Source organism: Hipposideros armiger, unplaced genomic scaffold (genome assembly GCF_001890085.2).
Source record: "Hipposideros armiger isolate ML-2016 unplaced genomic scaffold, ASM189008v1 scaffold_87, whole genome shotgun sequence".
Lineage (NCBI taxonomy): Eukaryota > Metazoa > Chordata > Mammalia > Chiroptera > Hipposideridae > Hipposideros > Hipposideros armiger.
Genome location: NW_017731437.1, coordinates 1349248 through 1363749, shown reverse-complemented (window position 1 = coordinate 1363749; position 14502 = coordinate 1349248). Strand labels below are relative to the sequence as shown.

General features: G+C 57.0%; 1 protein-coding gene across 1 annotated transcript in view; it reads left to right on the top strand.

The window, feature by feature from the left end:
* QRICH2 (glutamine rich 2) overlaps positions 1 to 14230 on the top strand; it is a 25775-nt gene extending 11545 nt beyond the window's left edge. The window contains exons 6-21 of the mRNA XM_019644239.1: positions 1 to 880; positions 1472 to 1557; positions 2051 to 2148; positions 2478 to 2592; positions 5929 to 6183; positions 6926 to 7048; positions 7148 to 7222; positions 7391 to 7555; positions 7658 to 7779; positions 8376 to 8441; positions 8697 to 8798; positions 9516 to 9719; positions 10019 to 10166; positions 10664 to 10751; positions 11479 to 11607; positions 13136 to 14230. The exon at positions 1 to 880 is cut by the window's left edge and continues 25 nt beyond it. Coding sequence (XP_019499784.1) covers positions 1 to 880; positions 1472 to 1557; positions 2051 to 2148; positions 2478 to 2592; positions 5929 to 6183; positions 6926 to 7048; positions 7148 to 7222; positions 7391 to 7555; positions 7658 to 7779; positions 8376 to 8441; positions 8697 to 8798; positions 9516 to 9719; positions 10019 to 10166; positions 10664 to 10751; positions 11479 to 11607; positions 13136 to 13314 — 2835 coding nt within the window. The 3' untranslated portion in view covers positions 13315 to 14230. The remainder of the gene's footprint in view (positions 881 to 1471; positions 1558 to 2050; positions 2149 to 2477; positions 2593 to 5928; positions 6184 to 6925; positions 7049 to 7147; positions 7223 to 7390; positions 7556 to 7657; positions 7780 to 8375; positions 8442 to 8696; positions 8799 to 9515; positions 9720 to 10018; positions 10167 to 10663; positions 10752 to 11478; positions 11608 to 13135) is intronic.
* The last annotated feature ends 272 nt before the right edge of the window (positions 14231 to 14502 follow it).

Genomic DNA, 14502 nt, shown 5'->3' with positions numbered 1-14502 from the left:
CAGCGAGGTTTGGTGCAACCTGATGCAGGTCAGCCTGGTTTGGTCCAACCTGGAATGGATCAGCGAGGTTTGGTGCAGCCTGGTACAGATCAGCCTGGTTTGGTCCAACCTGGAGTGGATCAGCATGGTCTGGTACAGCCTGGTGCATACCCACATGGTTTGGTACAGCCTGGTGCATACCCACATGGTTTGGTACAGCCTGGTGCATACCCACATGATTTGAGGCAACTTGGTGCAGATCAACAAGGCTTTGTGCCAGCAGGCACAGAGGCTTATGGCTTTCCACCACTCCATGCAGATCCTGGAAGTTTAATATCACCCCGCCCATATCAGCATGCTTTGGTACCTCCTGGCAGAGATCAACATGGCCAGGTGTCACCACTCCTAGCCAAGCAAGGTTTGACATCACCAGGTTTGGTACCAACAGCAACTTACCAGCGAAATTTGATGCCTCCTGACACATACCAGCGTGGCCCAACACCATTAAGCAGAGGAGTGGGACCACCTGGCCCATATCAGGGTAGCCTCATGGATCCTGGCGCTCATGGCCCAGGATACCCAGGTGTAGATCAGTATGTCCAGGCAGGTTCGGATCAAAGACAACCTGACATCTCTGTTAAGACTATCCTAAGCCCAGAGGGCACCTTTTTCAGAAGTTCAGATGATCAAGTCTCATCAGAAAAGAGTGATGTCCAGGGTGAGAGACATGATTCACTGTATAAATTGGCTCCTAGCTTCCCCATAGCAGTAGAAACATTCCGTCTGATGGGAGAGCTCATTAGCCTCTACGCAGAGCTAAAGGAGAACATGAAAGATCTAGACGAGGAGAAAGCCGGCCAAACTGACTTGGAGAAGATCCAGCACCTGCTCACACTGATGGGTCGGTACCACTTGCGTGGAGGAGAGAGCGCTGTTGTTGTTCTAAGTTGATTTCATCCTTTTCACGCCCTGTCCTCAACTCCTGGCAGCTGGTCTTCTTCCTAAGACCCTGAAAATAGCATGTCCATTCTTAGCTATTCTGGGTTTTCCTAGAGCCTTCAGGGTTCAAAAGATGGAATTAAACCAGTGAGAGTGAAGGCGCCTCAGCAGAGCAATGAGGCAGGCTCTTATGCCTTTGTCAGACTCTCTGGATAGCAGCTGGGGAGAAGGTTGGGGCAAGAGAAAACAATAGCATTGGGGCGGGGCGGGAAGGGAGAATGTTTAAGAATTAAACTTAACCTTTGTCCATTCACAACTCTAGGTCCAGAGATTAGCCAAGATTTTAGAGTTGGGTGGAAATGATGGACCAGGGGTCCCGAAGCTGTTTAGGGTATTAAGCGTTAGGTGGGTCTGTCTACGGGCTAAGGATAGTCCTGTCTCCTTTCTTCCCCCCGCCCCCCCAGTCCTGTTGTTCTCCCGGGTAGCTTCACTGTGGGGGGCTGGAAATGGGGCTCAGGAGCCCTTCTGACTCTAAGGCCTCCATTTTCCATAGTCCAAAAGACCTTGCCACCAGACCTGCAGGAACAGCTGAAGACCTTAAAGACCTTAGCCAAAGAAGTTCGGCAGGAAAAAGTAAAAGTAAGTCAGTGAGGGTCTGCCTACTTTGTCTTTGGGTGCCAATAATCCCACTTGCCATTTGTACTTGGATGGCTTGCACAGGACTTTCACTTACATTATTATCTCACTGGATCTTTACAACCCCATCAGGTAGGACATGCACCTCAGCTATCGTCCTGTTCACATCCTGATTGAAAACCTGAGCTCAAAGCTGTTAAGATTCGGCTGAGCCAACCAGAGGGCCTGTGCTCCTTTCATTACATGTGGCCGTTTCCAATCCAACCCACTGTCACTGGCGCAGTCTTGGAGCCAAGTGTGTGGGACTGTCTGGGGCCGGTGGTCATGATGAGGGGCTACTGGATCTCCAGCTGCCCTCTTCATGGGACCTTGGTTTCTATGGGAGAATTGGATTAGGATTGGGGAATGGGGGAGGGGCTTGCTCAGCCTGCAGAGGCATCTCAGAAAGCAGAGAATTCCAACCTGCCTGACCCCTCCTCTTCCATTGGGTTTGTAGCTGGACAAGATGCAAAGGCTCCTGGAGGACGAAGGGCATCTAGATATGGGAAGGGGGTTGAAAGCTAACCAGCTGGGCTTGCAGCTGGGCATCCTCAGGTACGTCACCCTCCCTGGCAGCACATATTCTTGGCTAAGGAAGCGATAGCAGCCTGTGGTTCACCCACACCCTGGCCTGATTACTGTCTCTGACCCAGATCATGTCTGGTCTTCAGGTTGCCCACACCTAGTTCAAGTTCCTGGTGGAAGCATCCCACGTTCTTAAAACAGCTCAACACCAAGGCTTGGAAGAGCCAGAAAAAACCTCTTTAGATTCTGTCCCCACCTCCATCCCTGCATCCTCCTCCATCCCTGACAACTGGAGCTTAGCACTGGGGGACTCAGGCCCCAGGCTGGCGGTGGGGCCAGGCCACCTCTTGTGCACACAGAGTCACCGTGGCCGACATTGAGAAGGAGCTGTCTGAACTAAGGGAGAGCCAGGAGCGGGGCAAGGTCAGCATGGAACATTCAGTCTCCGAAGCCTCCGTTTACCTGCAGGATCAGGTGAGCATCCCACACTTTTCAGTGCAGCCAGGGCCGTTCTCAGAGTTGGCTGTGGACTGCAGTGGGGCAGCCCTGCCACCACTTATCTGTTGCCCTTAGTTCCCCTCGTGTGTGTGTGTGTGTGTGTGTGTATGTGTTGGGGTGTGTGTGGGGGGTGACTCTACCTAGGGTTCAGCCTCTCCTGGTCCAAAACCAGCTCTGAGGCCGCAGGTGCCCAAGGGGAAAGGCATGCCTTCAAGGCCTGTCCACCTGTCATTAAGTCTTTTTCCCCTTAGCTTTTAAAATTATATAGTTCACATATCATAAAACTCACCCTTTAAAGTGAACAAGATAGCTCTCAGTATACTTACAAAATTGTGCAGCCATCACCATGATCAAATTCCAAAACACTTCATCTCCCCTAAAAGCAACCTGGTACCCGTTAGCAGTCACTCCCCATCCCTCCCACTCCCCAGCCCCTGGCAGCCACTCACTGCTTTCTGTCTGTCTGGAGTCACCTATTCTGGACATTTCATACAGATGGAATCGTACAATATGTGGCCTTTTGTGCCTGGCTTCTTTCACTTCAGCATGTTTTCAAGATTCATTCGTATTGTAGCATGGGTTTCATTCATTGTTATGGCTGAATAATAGTTCATTGTATGGATAGACCACAATTTGTTGATCCGTTCATCAGTTGAAGGACATTGGCTTGTTTCTACCGTTTGGCTGTTACGAATAATGCTGCTATGAACATTCATGGTCAGGTTTTTTGGGGTTTTTTTGACATTCAATATTATTTTATGTTAATTTCAGGCGTACAGCATAGTGGTTAGACATTTATATAATTTCAGAAGTGATCCTCTGAATAGTACCCACCTGGTACTATACTAGTTATCACTATATTTCTTGTGCTTTACTTTATATCCCCATGACTATTTTGTAACTACCAAGTAGTATTATTTACTCCCGTCACCTTTTTCACCCACCACCCCAAACCACCCTCCCATCTGACAATCATCAAAATGTTTTCTATGAGTTTGTTTTGTTTTTTAATTTTGTTCTTTAGATTCCACATATAAGCAAAACCACATTGCATCTGTCTTTCTCTGTCTGACACTCCACTCAGCACAATACCCTCCAGGCCCATCTATGCTGCCGCAGATGGCAAGAACCCATTCCCTTCCATGGCCGAGCAATATTCCATTGTATATATGTACCACCTCCTCTTTATCCATTCATCCATCGATGGGCACATGGTCAGGTTTTTGTGTGGACATATGTTTTCATTGCTCTTGGCCATATGCCGACGCATGGAATTGCTGGGTAATACGGTAACTCTACGGTTAACCTTTTGAGCAACTGCCAAACCGTTTTTCAAAGCGGCGGCATCATTTTACGTCCTCACCAGCAATCCATGAGGGTTTCAGTCTCTCCACATCCTCACCAACACTTGTTCTTTTCCTTTTATTAAAAAAAAAAAAATTCTAGCCATCCTAATGGGTGTGAAGTGGTATCTCATTACTGTTTAGGTTTGCATCTCCCTGGTGACTGATGACGTTGCACATCTTTTCATGTGACTATTGACCATTGTAAATCTCCTTTGGAAAGATGCTCATTCAAGTCCTTTGTTCATTTAAACATCGGGTTGTCTTTTTATTGTTGAATTGTAAGCGTTCCTTACACATCCTGGGTACTAGATTCTTATTTGATATATGACTTGCAGATATTTTCTCTCATTCTGTGGGTTGTCTTTTCACTCTCTTGAAAGTGTCTGCCTTTAAATTTTGGGTGGTGCTATCTTTGGGAACACCCCAGAATGTTCCCAGCGAGGAGTGTCTGGACCAGGAACAGGCCTCTGAGCGCTCACACAGGATCAGATAGGAAAAGCCACCAAGCCGAGGGGGCTCATGTCAGGAGCCCCTCGGTGCTAGGGGCCCCATCCTGGGCCACTTCCAAATTTGCTGGGAAAGTGGTGTGACCATTTCATGACCCCAGAGCTGATAGCTCACTCTGAGCTTAGCGAGCTCCAGGGCTCTCCCGGGGCCACACTTGGGAGAGAGTCCCCTTCCTGCTGGGCAGCCTGGCCTCCTGAGGCAGCATCTTCAAGGAGCTGCCGTCCACAGCCCCGATTCCCCAGCCGCCTGGGCTCCCGTCTTTCCTGAGCACACTGCTGCTTTGTTCCTCTTCCTGGACCGGCCTCCTCACCCTCATTCATCCAAGGGCTGCTACTTACTCTTCCCGACTCCACTGACATGCCCGTAGTTTGGAGAGTGTCTTCCCGTCTTCTAGAGAGAATTAGCCTGCCTTCTTTATCCCAGGGCCCTTTGACAGGCTCTTCTGGACTCCAGAAAAGTGTAGGCTCTTCTGGTTGCAAGCAACAGAGTCGCACTGAGCTCAAGGGGAAGGGAGTTTGGTTGAAAGTATGTCCACGCACAGGGAGCTGGAGAAAGCAGAGCTTCAGGCCCTGGGCAGCCTGGTCCGGGCCACTCCATCTTTCTCTGTCTAATTTTGGGGTGCATCTGTACCTTTGTGTCTCTTGCCTTCCCTACCTCTCTCAAACACCCTCACATCTCTCTTCCATTCTACTCTTAGTCTGCTTTCTTATCTCCCACTCATGGTCCAGAATGGCTACCTAGGCCCTGCAAACGTCACACACTTCCAAGAGAGGAGGCTTAGGTTGGCCCAGCCTCTCCCTCTGAGCCAGGCAACACGCCACAGGTCTTTGGCCAGCCTAGACGCTGGTTGCCCTTGAATCGGGTGCCTATCCGGGACCAATCATTTGTGGGGACAAACTGGGACCACGGGAAACAAGGGAGCAGGAGGGCCAGTGGAGGGAGTTCATTCCCACCCAGACCACGAGCCCCCTAGAGTGGTCGTAGCACTTGTCATAATCTTTGATTGTTAGTGATCTACATGCTGGGTGGGGACAGGGCATGTGCGAGCCCGCCCCTTCACATCCCCAGGGTCTGGAGCGGCGCCTGTGTGTCATCAGGGACCTCTAAGCATCTGTGGACTGACTGACAGATATCCCCACTCTAGACTTTAGCTGGAGGAGATAGGTCCTCACACGGCACCAATGGCTGGAGAAAGGTCCTGAAACCTCCCTTCTACAAGGGCTTTATTCAGAATTAATGCTACACGCCATGAGAACTCTGGTCGCTATTTAAGGGACAGACCTCGAGCGCCTCCCCTCCCTCACCCCCGTGCCACATACCCTGCAAGGCACTGAGGGTGGGGCGACTGCCGGAATCATGGCAGGCGAGAGGAGGAGGCCCACGCCAGCAGTCACAGTGCAGACTGAACATGGCCGAGCCTCGCTCACTGCCCTGCACCTGCCTTCTCGCCTGCACCCAGCTGGACAAACTCCGGACGATCATCGAGAACATGCTGGCCTCATCTTCCACGTTGCTGTCCATGAGCATGACCCCGCAGAAGACCCCGGCAACCTTGGTACCTGGCCAGATTAGCCCTGAGGCCACCTGCCCAGCCTGCAGCCTGGACCTGAGCCACCAGGTCAGCATGCTGGTGCAGCGCTATGAGCAGCTCCAGGACATGGTCAACAACCTGGCTGCCTCCCGGCCCTCCAAGAAAACCAAACTGCACAGCCACGTGAGTCCTGTTGGCCTCCCTCCTGGTGTGGCCACACATGGCCCCTTGTGGGGAGACACAGCCAGGAGGCCCACAGAGTCCTCAAGGGGGTGCCACATGGGCCTGAGGGTCAGTTTTTCTAGTGGAGACCCTTCCATAGGGTCACAGCAAGGACAGCAGCAGAGCTAGCTCTGGGGACTGGGGACCATGGGGTAGAGCTGGCTCTGTGGGCTGGGACAACACAGCTGGCTGAGGGGTGGAGCAGTGCCATTCACATACTTTGGGGATGCTGGCATGGCTTTAGAATCACTGACTCTCCCTCACACCATTCTTCCAGACCCTTCCCCTCCAAAGGGCAGGCTTGCTGGTGGGCCGGGGACAGCCACAGGCCCTGAGCCTGCCTCTGGGACTCTGGAATTCAGATTCAGGGCAGGTGGGGAGACTGTCGCCCACACTCCCACACCTCCCAGTGGGGGGGGGGCCACAGGGCAGCTCACCACTATTGAGCCTCCACCACCCCTACTGATCACCCCCACTGGCTGACCAGGTCCCTCAAGGCTGGTCCATGGGGAGGTGGGAGACGGAAGCTTGTGTCCCCGAGAGCTTCCCCACGGAAATTGTGCAGGCAGCCGAGGGGAGCTGGAATGGGTCTGAAGTTCTAAGGGCTGACTTACCAGGGAGAGCGACGCCCCCCTCCCACTCCCGGCCCCTGGGAGGTGCCCCAGCAGCCTCAGGGAGCCCATCTCTGTCCCGCCTGCTGCAGGATGAGGAGCTGCTGGGCCACGTCCAGAACGCCATCCTGCAGGTGCAGGGCGACTGCGAGAAGCTCAACGTCACCACCAGCAACCTCATCGAGGACCACCGGCAGAAACAGCGGGACATCGATGTGAGGGGCCGGCAGGCAGGATGGCCGGAGCGAGGCGGGGCCGCGCCTGCCGGTCAGTTCTGTGCTTCTTATCCCCACCTCACTCCCTCGGCCTCTCAGGTGCTGTACCAGGGTCTAGAGAAGCTCGAGAAGGAGAAGGCCAACAGGGCCCACCTGGATATGGAGATTGGCGTGGTAAGGGCCAGGCCCGGAGGGGCCCCCCTGTGTGCCGGGGGGGACTCGCTGCTCACCCTTTGAAAGGCCGGGAATGGAGGGGATCCAGTGGGGGGTTGACACCTCGGGAATGGGGCTCCTCCATGGCTCCGTCCCACGGGGCGGGGGGTTCTTCTCTCTCTCTGGCAGAAAGCCGACAAGAGCGCCCTGGAGGCCAAAGTGAGCCGCGTCCAGTTTGATGCCACCACGGAGCAGCTGAACCACATGGTGCAGGAGCTGGTGGCCAAGATGAGTGGACAGGAGCAGGACTGGCAGAAGATGCTGGACAGGCTCCTGACGGAGATGGACAACAAGGTGAGGGCCCCCGGGATGGGGACCACACCCCCTTCTCCAGGCACTGCGGAGCCCCCACCTGCTTCTTAGAGCTCACCTGGCTCCCCCCACACCCACCTGCAGCTGGACCGCCTGGAGCTGGACCCCGTGAAGCAGTTGCTGGAGGATCGGTGGAAATCCTTGCGACAGCAGCTCAAAGAGCGCTCCCCACTCTACCAGGCGGATGAGGCCGCTGCCATGCGGAGGTGAGGCTGGGAAGACAGCGGGGGAGGCGGGCACGCTCTGCAGGGTGACGGTGGGTGGAGGGCTGGGGGCTCCTAGATGAACGGCTCCCGCCAGCACAGGCGTGCTCTGGGGGAACAGCTGATCCTGCTGGGACTGTCCCACAGTAGGAGTGACAGGATTTCAGAGCTTAAAAAGCTCTTCTAGCTCAGGCCTTCATATCACAGTGGGAAACGGGAGGGAAAGGAGGCTAAGGCTCTCTGGGTATGGTAGCGCTACTTTGGGCCAACGGGACTGAGATCACTCCTGGGGGACCTGGCCCGTGGCAGCTGGAATCCCAGGATTTCCATTATTGGCCGCCAGAGGGCCCCCTAGGTTTACACAGGGCACCCCTCAGGGATTGGTGGGTTAGGACAGGTGGGTGCTGGATCCGTGGCCTGTGGAGGTGTGAGCTCGTGAGCTCCTGGGGAGCGGGGCCTGTAGTGGCCTCCGGGGGCCTGGGGCCTGCCCCCCCTCCATGAGCTAAGCTTCCAGCCGGCCTGGAGATGGGCTCCCCATCTCCGCCACTACAGACCCTCTGGGCAGGTCACTCATCCTCCGTGTGTCCCATTCCTTACAGGCAGCTCTTGGCACATTTCCACTGCCTGTCATGTGACCGCCCCTTAGAGACAGCTGTGACCGGACAGTGAGTACCCACACCTGGCTGGCCCCAGATGGTGGCTGTAATGGGGGTGGGCACAGTGGGGCACAGTATCTCCTCCATTCTGTCCCTGCCACCAACTCGGGTCCTTTCCGTCTGTCCTCCATCATGGGCCCACCCCTGGTCCTTCACCCGAGTCCCGGGCGGGAAGGCTCCTCGGACAGGTGGCACATGGGGAGTGGGTGGTGGACGATGGGACTTCTCACACGCGGGCCCTTGCCTACCTCTGTCCCTGCCCAGACTCATCCCCGTGACTCCTGTGGGCCCGTGCCTGCCGGGGCACCGCTCCACCCGCCCCTACACCATCTTTGAACTGGAGCAGGTCCGGCAGCATAGCCGCAAGTACGGGCAGCGGGCAGAGGCCTGGCAGGGCCACGCAGAGGGGCAGGCAAGGGTCCAGCGAGCGTGGGGGGGCTCCTCCTCGTGGCTGGGATGCTGGGCCACCGGAGCGCCTCCTGAGCTAGCACCAGCCCCTCCCGGGTGCGAGCATGGGGGAGAAGTAGCAAGGACTAGTACCCACCTGTCTGGGTCCCTGGTGGGAGTCCTGGTGGGACATTGCCAAGGGCACCTGAGAGTTCCTCCTTACGTCCTTGCACCCCCAGATCCTTCAGCAGCCCCAGCATGGGGGGGGTCCAGCATCATTCAGTGAGAGGGCTCTCAGTGAATAGAGGGGGTGAATGGGGGCCTGTTTCACGCTCCCTCGGACTCCTGCCTGCCTCCCTGCCATCTTTCCACCTCCTGAGGATGGGTGTTCAGTGGAAAGGATGGTTTTCAAACTGCGCTTTGGAGCCCATGGGGGCTCCAGGTACGTGAGGCTAGGCGTGGGGGGACAGGGAGAGGCCAGCGCCACCAACCCCAGGTTAGCTGGAGGGGCTCGGCTTGTGTCGGAGTGGCTCCTGTCCCACCTCAGTAAACCTTCCCTGGCAAGTGTGGCCATGTTCCCTCGGGGACTGTGGAAAGGACTGCTGCCCACACGGGGCCCTGCAGAAACGGGGGAAGCTAAAGGGGTGGAGCAAGACAGTGGGGCTGCCTCACCCTCCATGATGCCTGCGCCCACAGCCTCAACCTGGGTGGCACCGCCCTCACGCGGGCCGAGCTGGCACAGACGGAGCGGAGTGTGGGGCGCCTGCGTACCATGCATTCCAAGATGCTGATGGACATCGAGAAGGTACAGGTCCACTTCGGGGGCTCGGTCAAAGCCAGCAGCCAGATGATCCGCGAGCTGCTGCAAGCCCAATGCCTCAGCCACCCCTGCTACAAACGGTAGGACGGCACAGCCTGGGCCCCTGCCCACTTATCCATGGCTGAGCGGGCAGCCCTGACACAGGGAGGGAGGGCATGAGAGAGAGAAAGAGAGAGAGACAGAGAGAGAGAAAGCAGTCTTGAGGATGGATGGCCGGGAGGTCGCTCTGCTCTGTCACCCGCCCATCCTGTCCCTTCCTCCTGTCCTGGTCCCCAGAGACCCCTGAAGATAGCAGTCCCACCTCCCCCTGGTCGCCCCCCAACTACACATGTGTCCCAGGGCACAGCTGTCCATAGTGATGGCGCCGTCTCCCTTGCAGGGTGCCAGAGGTGGCTGACTACACCTACTGGATGGTGCCTCGGCGCTGCGGGGGCAGCCACACCCTCACCTACCCCTACCGGCGCAACCGCCTGCAGCACCTGCCGCAGGGCCTGTACCCCAATGAGGAGATCCAGATTGCCATGAAGGTCGGGGTGACACCTGGGGGCGACAGGGGCAGTGGGGGTGAGGGCCCTGACATGACCCCCGGTTCTCATCCCATCCGGCCCTCTGCCTTGAGGCACTTTCTTTTTTTCTTTTTTAGCTGAGCCATCCTGCTACCTGTTGGCAGCTCAGCGGCTGCTCAGCTTGGGCTGGACTCGAACCGCTGTTGCTCAGAGCTCAAACTCTTGAGCGAGCTCTTAACCAACTGAGCCACTCGGCCAGCCCTTGAGGCACTTTCTTAATCAGACCCAGTTACAGCCTCCGATTCTCACCCTTTGCTGAGAAGAACGGTACCCTGGCCATGCGCCCACGTGGCACTACTGCCTCCACCATGGGCGCTGAGAATGACAGCCTCTCCACCTCCCTTCACCCTGTCGCTCTGCCCTGGTGCCACCCAGAGCCCCCGGGGTGGGGGTGGAGGCAGGACGGGAGGGAAAGCGCTGGGTGCCACACCGTAACGGATACCCGCCTACCTCCACAGCATGATGAGGTGGATATCTTGGGCCTGGATGGACACATTTACAAGGGACGGATAGATACAAGGCTGCCAGGCATCCCAAGCAAAGACAGTGAGTGTCCAGGTGGCCCAGCCATCCTCAGGCTCCTTGCCCGGGTTCCACAGGATCCGTCCAGCTCCCGGAAGGCCAGGCACTTCTTGGGGCCCCTGGGCCCTGGCTGCCGTCTTGTCTACCTCCCTGACTCCAAACATTCACGTCTCCAAAAGACCCAGGTCTCTGTTTGCAGGTAGCTGACAGCTGTCCAGTCACAGCCAATTAGCCAGATTGTCATGGCCCCATCTTCTCTCGTCAGCCTTCATCCTCACGCTGCCACTTTTGGCTTTCCTGCCTCAGCCTCTGTCCCCAGCTCACCACAGCCAAGTCCTACCCCTTCTTTGAAACTCAGAATGTCCCCCTCGTGAGCCCCCCCCCACCACTTAGTGAATCCCCTAGTCTGCCAAATGCCCACTTCCGGGTCGCCATACTGGAAGTGTGCTTTCTCGCTTCCCACCGGGTCTTCTAGCTGTGTGCACCTTCCTAGTTGCCTCCCCTCCTGAACCCTAAACCCGGGGTCAGAAGTCACCCACACCTGTCACGGGGCTGACGTGGAGATCCCCCGAGGACACGAGAATGAATGAAGTGCTAATCAAGGCCACGTCCATGAATTGAGACGGAGAAGGACCCCCGCTCAGGCTGGCCGTGACCAGCAGCCCTGCAGCCCCCTCCCCATCCCCACGGGTCCCCACAGAGCTCGCACCTGGTGTCTCAGAACTGACCCTTCTCTCCAATGTCCCATCAGACTCAGCGATCGCCAAGCACAAGGCCAAGCCCTCCCGGCCCCATGCGCACCGGCAGCAGTCCCTCCTCCACAACAGCCAGCTGCCCTCCCGGCCTCAGAGCGCTCAGATGCTGGCTGGCAGCGCCCCAGGTAACTTCCCTCGGACAGGATGCCCTTCTGGGTGGCCTCAGCCTGCCCCTGGGCCTCGCCTCTTGCCCCACCGGCCCCCTTTCCTGCCCATGGCTGGTATGTCCCTGGGGGAGGAAGGGCCTGGCAGCTGAGGGACGGATGGGGTGGGGTGAAGAGAGAAGCCCCGTTGTTACTGAGTGCTGGATGCATTCCGGGTCTGTGGGGTAGATACTCTTACTGTCCCCATTTCACAGAAGAGGAAATAGGGGCACTTGGCCTAGGTCCTTCCCCTTCACATGCGCCTTCTCACAGGCTCTGTCTGGGGGCTGCTGGGCAAGGGGCCATGACACGGCCCCAAGAACCCCTCTGTCTGACCCTGTCTGGGGAGGAGCACCTCCTCGCCCCTGGGTCTGAAAGGTCCCTAGAGTCTCTGCTGTCCCCTGAAGGGCTAAACCCTGCCTGAAGGTTAGAGGGCTAAGGGCCTCCCAGGCTTAGGTCCCACACGGGGGCCAGCAAGGGACACTGGCCTGGAGGCGGGAGGCCAGGTCACTTCCAAGTACCTCTAAGCAAGTCTCCCCGCTCTCCAGGCCTCAGTTTCCCTCATCTGTCAGCACAGAGGTGCTGGATTAGTGCCACTTAGCGTCACGGCCTCCATGAGGCTGATGAAAGGTGCTGTCCTTCTTCCCATAAGGTTACATACCATCTGTGTAACTTTACTAACCATTGTCACCCCAATGAACTTTAATTAAAAAAAAAAGTTATGTACCCCCAGTTTGCAGATGAAGTTCAGGGACCACCCCCAGCCCTGGACACTCTTTCCCATCCCCAGTCCTAGCACTCAGTGATGCCTGGAAGAAGTGGGAAAGGGGTGACAGGTGGCCATGCCACCTCGCCCTTACTGAGATTCCTCACCAGCCCCCACTGTTGAGGCACTTTACATTCAGGAACCAATTGTAGTCCTCACGCCAACATTAGGAGGTAGGGACCACTGTTAACCTCACTTACAGCTGAGGCACAGAATGGTTAAGGCACTTGCCCAAGGTCACACAGCTAGGAAGCAGCCGCGCTGCAATTCCAAGCCAAGCCGTCTGGCCCCAGGTAAGAGGCTGGGAGAGACGGGTCCATGGTGGGCAGAGAGCACTGGTCTGTGGCCCTGGCCACACAACTGTTCTCTTGGAGGAACTTCGTTAGCACCCAGTCTCCTCCAGGGTCACTTAAAATATCATGGGAGCAGCAGAGGGAGAGAGCATAGCTGTAGGGAAAATTCCTGCACTTCTGTGAATATTGCCTAAATGGTCCCTGTAGTAACAGAGGAAACATGACTAACGGGGCACAGCGATTATAAAGCTCTGCCTAGGAGCTCCCATGAGGACTTGCACTGCACACTCCAGCCGCAGGCCAGGTCCCCCACCTCCAGCATCATGTCCCAGCTCAGCCTGGCTGGCAGGGCTGCTCCCAACTTCCCTGGCTTCTTTCCGGCAGGCTGGGGTGGGTCGCTGGCGGGCTTGGGGAGCGAGGCAGAGCCATCTCAGCCCCTCCTATCTTGCAGCTCCTTCTCGTCAGCAGACAGACAGACCGGTCTCCTCCCAGGGGTGTCTCGCCCAGCTAAATGTGGCCCACCCATCCAGCCCCAGCGAGATGGCAGCAGGGTTGGAGATGCACATGGACGTGCCTCCTGGGGAGGGCCTCGAGGAGCCCACCCAGGGTCCCCGGTCCACAACTCATTGAGCAGAGCTATGAATAAATGTTTAGGAAGAAGCTCGGGTATCCAGGCCTCTCTGGTCCTGGCTCAGGAAGATGGAGTGTGGGAGGGGCCGCTGTGGGCCAGGGGCCTCCAGACAGCCCCCAGGTGTAGGGGGCAGACCTTGTCTTGGAGAGTGGGTCTGGTTTGTAGCCTGAGAATTAGACCACGGTCCCCCAAACAGATCAAGCCATTCTCTGAGGGTGCTGGGGCTTCAAGAGGGCTAAGCAGTGTGCCCAGGGTGGGGGCGGGCAGTGCTGGCCAGAGCCAGGCTCTGGGGACTGGTGGGCCTGCTCCCACGCCTACCAGCCCTTTCCTGACCTCAGCTAGACCCTGGACTGCTGCTCTCCCGTGTGGGGAGGCTAGCCTAAAGGGTGGCCCTGCTCACTGGGGCCTCTGGAGAGCTCGGGACACAGTGTCTGTGAGCAAGCCATATCTTGGAGCAAAGGTGGCGACGGCAGCTTCACACTACTCTCCTGCTGCTGGCTCAGGCCAGAGATGGGGGAGCAGTGCCACCAGCCACCTGGGAAGGTTTGTTTGCAGCTGACCCTTGAGTGGCTGCTGCAGAGGCAGGACTCAGATGCAGGGGCTGCCAGGGCTGGGCCGTTTCCCTGTCCCTTCTCCTTCCAATCCCACAAAATAGAGCAAAAGTGTGCGGCCTGGAGCCTGCTTCTCGGGTTGCTCCAGCCCACTCGGCTCCGTTTGCTTTTCTCTGCTGACCCCCAACAGGCAAGAGGGCTCACTGCTGTGCTAAAGCCCTTGGCAGGTGGGAGGGGCCAGGAGCAGGAGCCTGGGTGGACTCAGGCAGGTGCAGCACCTGTAAGGGACAAGCCCCAGCCCCAGTTGGAGCCCCAGGGACAAGGCAGAGCTGCCCCCTACTCTGAGAAAAGTCATCGAAGCCGTTTTCTGCCTTCAGGTCTGTTCTCATCAGCTCCCTCCTCAAAGGTGGGGCTCCCCCCACCTCCAGTCCCTATTCCCCCCCTCCCCCATGGGAAAGGGATGTCTGGGGCAAGAGGCCTTCTTCAGGGTGTGAGGGGCGAAGGTGACAGAATCACACAGGAAAGGAAAATGTGGCAGGAAACAGCCCAGAAAAGGGTTTATCCCCTGTGGGCAAACGAGGGCGGGGTTGGCTGGGGGTTTCATGGGGTAAGACAGGTGCTCCCTGCAAGAGGGGG